At 54.3% G+C, this 7386-nt stretch overlaps 3 protein-coding genes across 3 annotated transcripts, besides 1 other annotated feature; all 3 read left to right on the top strand.

The window, feature by feature from the left end:
- Positions 1 to 788: 788 nt before the first annotated feature.
- CORC01_13854 (uncharacterized protein) lies at positions 789 to 1217 on the top strand (the record flags this gene model as incomplete). Its single annotated transcript, XM_022625470.1, has 1 exon — positions 789 to 1217. One exon carries the CDS (start codon positions 789 to 791, stop codon positions 1215 to 1217), a length of 429 nt encoding a protein of 142 aa, XP_022468026.1.
- A 465-nt stretch (positions 1218 to 1682) lies between these two features.
- Positions 1683 to 2081, top strand: CORC01_13855 (uncharacterized protein; the record flags this gene model as incomplete). The annotated part of the gene is made up of 1 exon (XM_022625471.1): positions 1683 to 2081. One exon carries the CDS (start codon positions 1683 to 1685, stop codon positions 2079 to 2081), a length of 399 nt encoding a protein of 132 aa, XP_022468027.1.
- Positions 2082 to 2999: 918 nt separating this feature from the next.
- Positions 3000 to 3080: a sequence feature (Short protein (CORC01_13856, OHE90853.1) was converted to a misc_feature.).
- A 1543-nt stretch (positions 3081 to 4623) lies between these two features.
- Positions 4624 to 6819, top strand: CORC01_13857 (uncharacterized protein; the record flags this gene model as incomplete). Its single annotated transcript, XM_022625472.1, has 3 exons — positions 4624 to 4999; positions 5090 to 5335; positions 5447 to 6819. The coding sequence occupies 3 exons, from the start codon at positions 4624 to 4626 to the stop codon at positions 6817 to 6819; spliced, it is 1995 nt and encodes a 664-aa protein (XP_022468028.1).
- Positions 6820 to 7386: the final 567 nt, after the last annotated feature.

The raw sequence follows: 7386 nt of genomic DNA on the forward strand, positions 1-7386 counted from the left end.
CCCACGCACACCTCTACCATGCCACACCACATACTCCCACTCCCACTTCCTACGCACGCCTCTCAACTTACACTCCAGGGCCTAGCTTCTTCTTACCCTTCACCCGTCTCTCATCCCACACCTACTTACACGCCTTTTACACACCTTCTTCCGCACACTCTTTTTCGCACTTGTCGCTTCTCCCACGACACCCCCCAGGGCGTTGTCTCTCACACTCCCCCCATTAAAACTCAGAATCCCACACTCCCTGTTGGATACGTACCCCCAATACGGACGATTATACTTTTCAACCCATGCCTGACTATCCGTACCCGTACCTGTCCTGAGCTGCCCTTCCGCTCCCTCATCCGCCGTGACAAGGCCAGATCCTATAAGAAAACCGTCTAATCCGGGGTTGGATTTGTCCTATTCGGATCGGTGCATTTGTATCGCACATCGTATCCACAGCAAGGCCCAGCTCCAGCTCTTCCCCTGCAATAGACAACGCAAGCCAAGGCACAACGTCAAACAACTGTGCGCGCCTCTTTATTGGAGATACCCAGCATCCGCGGTTCTGGCTCTTGTACCTACACCTACCTACCTCGTTGCTGCCCCCCCCCCGCTGCTCATTAAATATCGTCGCCCCTCCCCGTTACCTAGACTAGATCGGATCAGCCCATCTCATTATATATCACCTCTCATCCTCCCCAGCCTTTCCAAGTTTTCGATCACACTCGCCTCTTTACAAAAGATCAACATTTGCCTTCGCCATCTATATATACACATCACCCCGTCCCTCACACTCTACAATGCTGTCCATCACACCCCAGGGAGATCACCATCAGCAGTCCCTCTACCTTCCCTTCAGACCGTTGTCTGCCTCGAGCCGTCCTTGCACCGATTTGCCCTTTCTCAGCAGTCTCGCCAGCAGTATGGGCCACAGCCTTCACGTCGGCAACACCGTCTCGGTGACGCCAGCCTCGCTCAAGGACTCCGCCAGTGTTGCGCAGGCTCTCGAGATCGCGCGAGAGAGCGAAGACGGCGCCTCAGACCCGACTGTTAGCAGCATCCTGGAGAGCGCTATCAGCCAGATCTGGGCAAAGGTCGCTGCGCAACCCGAGTCCTATGTCCTCAACCGGGACGAGTTCGCCGTCTTCAACTACTTCCAACATCGCTTCATGGGCAACAAGATCGCCATGGCCGCGAGAAAGCGCTACTGGGACAACGCTCGCGCGTGACTACCAGGCCCTAGACTTTGCTGAGGTACTCGCATATATCTTGGGTTTCCCGCGCAACCGGATCACTGAGCGTGGCTGGGCTCGCAACTTCGCCTCTCTAGCTTTGTACACAAGGCAACGGCTCTGCGAGTAGCATGTTTGCTACTACTGCAAAAGCGAGCCTCGGTTGCCCAGTGTGGCGTTCCCCCCGACTCTTACACGGGAAGCATCACACTCACAATTAGGAACTACACCTGGAGGGTTCACGAATTATGACTCTCGTTTTGTCGGCATGTATACTGGGAGGTACATCTCGCAGTTTGCGCAGATGACCCATTGTCTCGGCCATGCGCAGCCCGCGCCCGCCTATCTTCTTCCGTGGATGAAGCATTCAACTTCGGTGACAGACAGAATGTCCTTTGCCACAGCTTGTATCACAAGTTGCAGGCATCAGATTCCGCCATAGTCCGCCAGGACTCTGGCAACATGGCTTGGCTCAGCCGAGAATCCTGTCTTGGCTTGTTTGCGCGCCTCGGTCCCCTTATCCGTCCCATAATCTCATCAACCCGCCATCAAATCCACCAGACAAATATTTCCGTTCTAATACCCGAAAAGCACCCGCTTATCAGACCAAACCCCTGCTCCGGGGCGTTGCATCAACGAGGGAAAACTGGGTCGCGTCCAAGCGTCCTCACTCCCCTTTCCCTTCTCCAAGAGGAGCCAAAAAAAAAAAAAAAAAAAAAAAGGACTTCCACCTCTCCTCAATCTTATTCTTCCCAAGAATGCCTCGCGCTCTCAAACGTCAATCGAGGCAACTCACACTTGGCTAGTCGGGAAGAGAATGGCATTAGCTGGAGAAGCAAGCGATTCGGCCCTGGGTTCTAGACAGCAGCCGGCGGTTCAGCAAGGATACTTTGTGCAAAACAAATGAACTTGAATTGAGGCCTGGTCGAACGTCTTGAACACAGCCTGGCGAGCTACTACCTCCTGCGACACGCATCAGCACACTGCTACCTACCATTCGGGTCCGAATGCCTTTGCCCGTGGAGGCTCGCTTAACTTCCGAGGCAAGCGTGCATGCCAAGCTTGACCTCGATCTGCACGACTACTCATCATCTAGCGCCACTGCAGGAGCGAGAGCACATTCGCACAGACATGGAACAAACGTTCTGCACTTTTGTGTGAATGTTACCCGGACGACAAGACTGCAGCAACTCGCACAGTAATGATACTTTGCCACCTTCAAACAAGTCCTGCCGCACGGCTGACTTGGCAGCGGGATCGCTCTCGAGTAGAGACGATTAGCTGGCGGTGTCTGAAGGGACGACTCGTTGGTTTCGGATCACTGGTTGCCGGTAGCCATCCAAGCCACCGGCAGCATGTGTCACTTGCTGCCTCCCTACACCCCTCTCTCTCCCTCCAAGTGTGGCTTTACCATACCAGCGCTCGAGGCGCCTCTGTGAAGAGCCGCTAAGACGCTGCCACGACACGACAAACCATGGTATCATTTCACTCCCAGTGATTTGTGCTACCAGCCGAGTGTCTTGGATCGGGGGCCGCGCGGGCCAGTCGTCGATGGACGACGAGTCTGTGTGTCAGTTTAATAAACTTTGGGAAAACCGTCGAGACCGGGCGATGTGCAGCTGTCGTAATGTGGAGGAAAAGGAAGTCATGGGGCGATCGGCGTAGGAGAAAGAGGGCTGGTGTGATGTCATCACACATAATCGAGTTGCACTTTTGGCGCAGGTTAAATTCCTTTTCATTCTATTCGTGTTCATAGTTTGCACTCAACGCCGGACAGGCATGGCACTTTGGCATGGCATTTTGTACTTTTCCTGTATCATAGACATGTTCCAGACGGTCGCATTCTGGAAGACAGTGTAAAAACTGGAGAAACAAATGGATTTTTCTGCTCATCACTCTCATCACTTGCCAATCTTCCATGTGACTAGATTTGTAATGGTATTTCGCGATGCGTCTACACGGGGAATTTTGATTTTCCAAATCTTGCGACCGTGGATTTCGGAAAGGAGGGCAGGCGCATGCCTAAGGTATGGTGCCTCAGCTCAGCTTGGATCCCGGGCTGGCTCTCGCGCTCCTGCGCGTTTAAGGTTATTCGGCGTTTTGTTTGGCTTGCATGGTCTGGCAGGTGCGGAGTCTGCGATTTGGTGACAGGACAGGAAATCGAGCAAGGAAAGCACCCTGCAAGAGCTCTCCTCCTGCCGCAAAGCAGCCACCATAGTGTTTGAGGAAGTTCGGACTTCTGGCTTCCTACCGTCGGCTGTTCCTCTTCCTGGTTGCGTTCTTCCCTCTTAGGTCCGGCACGGAATTCTCACAGTCTGAGGCAGGCTGGTACCTGAGCTGAAAGACTGCAGGCGGAAGAGGAAGAAACCTACCTTACCTTAATCCAAAGCAGCTGAGAGGGGAAGGTTGATACATCAAACACACACACGCACAAACACACACACACACACACGCACACGACAACAGCCACAGCAGACGGATTTCCCTGCTTCTCACTTCTTGGCTTTCTTTTGACTCCCGCTGCTTCACAGAACAAACATACTTCCCTTTTGCTTATCCATCTGTGATCTGCTTCACCGCCGGCTCATCCTCCTCGCTAAACAGCATCGTCAAAGCATCACTGAATATCGAATGGTGGCTTCACTCTAGTGCTGTGCCTTTTCCCGGATACGGCGGTGGACTTGTCCCTTACAGTTACCTCAGCCAATTCTGCTCGCCCGTTGTCTGTCCAGACAAGTCCTTCCTCTAGGCCTTGGGCTCCGACATTGGGTCAGTTTCTCACCCACTCCGTTGCCGCCTATTCGATCGGTTCCAGCATCATAGCACGCCCGCGGTCCTTTTACGTTTGGACGGCGCTCCATCGTGGCACCCTCGCTTGCCGTCCTGGAGCCATACGGTATCATTATCTCAGTCAGCAGCAGGTAAGGTACGCTCCACACAGCATCAGAGACCAAGCCCAATGTGGTTCAGCCCACAGCCTCCCCGCTCCCTTACCAGCCAGCCGCCCAAGCCGTTATACTTCCAATAGATGCGGAGCCACGTACTGTATCCGTATCCCGTCCCTTCGTTTACCAAATCTCGTCTGGCGCATGGCCTAAGGCGCCGCCGATTCCTTAGTGTCGCTCAGCTGCTTGCACCGGTGCTTGTTCCTCATGTTTGCCTTTGGGTGGCGTTCGCCGGCTTCACTCGCATTCCTCCCATGTCTCCACACTCCTCTTCTCCCTGCCCGGCCCTCCGGGATTCGGTGGCTTTGCTCGATGCGCCGTTTTGCTCACACCTTCTTTTCCGTCACGCGGTTTCTGACACCAACCACCAGACACGTACCCAACCCATAGACGTAGGGCAGACAGGCCTCAAGGTTGCAGAGTGAGGCGTCGAGCCTGAACCTCCACAGGGCTCCACGATGACCCCTCGGCCAGTCACTCGGGCGCTTGCCTTGTCTCTCTTTGTCCTCGTACTGAACACGGGCTTCGTGGCTTCACATAATCTGATCCCAGCAGCGGCCTTGTCAGACCATGTCAACCGCCTCCAGGAAACTATCGCCGATACTCCGGCGCCAATGGGCACTTTGCTAGATGCAGAGGGCGCTCAACAACAGAAGCCGCTCGACTGTATCCAAGTCGCTCAGCCAGTGCTGGGTCCAAAAGGCCCCGTCTACCAGGCGTTGACGGGCAGCTTTGATGATGGCATGGGTAAATTCCCGACGACGGACCCCAAAGACTGCAAGGTGCAGTTGATGGACAACTCTTTTGGTAACAGCTTCGAGAAGCCCTTCGTCGGTAAGTGATATTGCAATCTCATCACACCACCACCGACGCAAATGCGCGGTGGATAACCCGGAAATAGGTGTCCTAACTTGGAGTGGATAGGCGACTACAAACCTCCTGGCTGCGACTTCAACCGCGTAATTGTAAACTTTACTGCCACCTCTGCAGGCCGCCAGCTGGATCGGCTGGCTTTGTTGTATCTCGGCGACACGGAGGTATGGAGAACATCCACTGCGGAGCCCAGGGCGGCGCCCGGAATCACCTGGACCTATTGGAAGGATATGACCCCGTATCTTAGTCTCTGGAAGACTCCCCAGAAGATCATTTTCGACCTGCCCAACCTCATCGGTAAGCCCATACCCCGTATGCCCAGTCCCTCCAAGTGACCTACCTACCATCCCCGAATCCTTCCCTATGGGACTTGGGAGTGGGGGCCAAAACGGCTAATGCGCCCCCAAGATGACAGGTTTACGGGGCCCTTCAACTGCACCCTGACCGCAACCTTTTTCAAAAGCGACGTCAAAACCGATAGTGCACCCCCGGCTGACCTCATCATCCCCATCTCGTCACGGAACGCATCCTCCAACGCAGGTAGTGCCTGGCAAGTGCCTGAACGCGAAGCCGTGAGCACTGTCAAATTTCCGCGCAACGCCAATCGAGCAGTCTTCTCCGTCTCAGCCAATGGCCAAGGAACTGAAGAATTCTGGTGGAGCAACGTCCTCCAGAGCGATGCCGCGGCATTCAATGCCACTGTTGGTATGGCTCCTGATGGCAGCCCATGGCGTGAGGTGCAAGTCATCATTGATGACCAGCTAGCCGGGGTACAGTGGCCATTCCCTGTTATTTTCACTGGAGGCGTCGTCCCCAGCTTTCATCGGCCGCTCGTAGGTCTCGATGCTTACGATTTGCGGGAGCACGAGATCGACATCTCGCCATGGCTCCCGGTTTTGAGTGATGACAAGGAGCACACATTCAAGATCAAAGTCGCTGGCCTCGCCGATGATGGGCAAAAAACAGTTGTGAATACCACCGTTGGAAATTTCTGGGTTGTCTCTGGCAAAGTCTTCCTCTGGCTAGACGAGGAGGGCTCCATCACGACCGGGAAACCGCCTAGCGTGTCAATCTCTGACCCGGACATCAAAATCACCGGTCGTGCCCTAGGAAAGAATTCTACAGGCGCCAACGAAACCCTTGCGTTCAATCTCGATGTGACGAGGATGATCTCTGTCAAAGGCGAAGTCGTGTCCAAGAAGGGGACGAAGAACCCTGAGTGGACTCAAAAATTATCTTACACCAACAATGCGACACTAGGCCAATTTGGCCGCAATGGCTTCAATAGCTTCATCATCACCGGGACTGACGAACTCACTGGGATGGGAACATACAAGTCAACGTACTCGTACCCGCTGATCGTCAATCAAACTGCCAACGTGGCGGCAAATGGTGACCTGAGCCTTGACGCAACATTATTCCAAGAACTGAGGTTGGAAGTTGAAGGGGTCGGTGTATATCCGACCGGGCTTGAGGCTTACAACAACCCAACCCGCAACAGGCAGGGACAAAGCAGCCAATACAAGACTGCTAAACTATCGACGTTGCGCAACGGCACGGCAGTCTTCAACATGCCGGCGGATATGAAGAGCAGCTCAGCCTTTGGCACTACTCGGCAGGTCTTCCGGTTCAGCGGCGGCCGGAACGGAGCACGGGACGTGGAGCTCTACACGAGGATGGTTAGGGCAAGCAACAACACGGTGCTTTCCGACGAAGAAAAGTCTGCCCATGGCCGAGAGAAAGTTTTGTCCGTCTCAAACCCTTCAGGAGAAGCCAATTAGGATCAGCAAAGGAGCACTAGTTACAGGTGAAGGCTCTCAAGTTTCAACTTTCAAGAGACTAGTAGTAGACATTCGAGGACAGCCGTGAGCAGTTGCTGTACGGATACTCCGTACAGCCAAGGACAAACATGGACAAATCATGGACAAATCATGGACAAACATGCAATGTCGGACTCCGGATTACACCGACCAGCTGGAATTTGGCACGGACGAAAAGGCGGGAGCCGTCAGGCTAAGAGCACCTACTGAACTGAGCTGGCTCAAGTGCACTGGAAGCCCGACTAGCCGCTTGTGGCGGAGGTGAGAAAGTGTCTCACCTTACACTGCCGTTGCCAAGTTGGCAATGTTGTCGGTTCGGGATTTGCTTTTTAAACTTTCGGGGTTAGAAGTAAACGGCGAAATAGGCGTCATCTCCACCACCCCCCTCCCCCCGGGGTCTAGTGTAGTGTATTTGCATACGAACCCATCAGCCATGTTTCGGTGCAGCCTGGACGGCCGGGGTACAGAGATGGAAAAGCCAGGGCCAGAGCCAGCCAGAACGACAAGACAGCCTGCTGTCATGGCAGC

The sequence above is a fragment of the Colletotrichum orchidophilum genome (assembly GCF_001831195.1).
Source record: "Colletotrichum orchidophilum strain IMI 309357 chromosome Unknown Scaffold_218.1, whole genome shotgun sequence".
Classification (NCBI taxonomy): domain Eukaryota; kingdom Fungi; phylum Ascomycota; class Sordariomycetes; order Glomerellales; family Glomerellaceae; genus Colletotrichum; species Colletotrichum orchidophilum.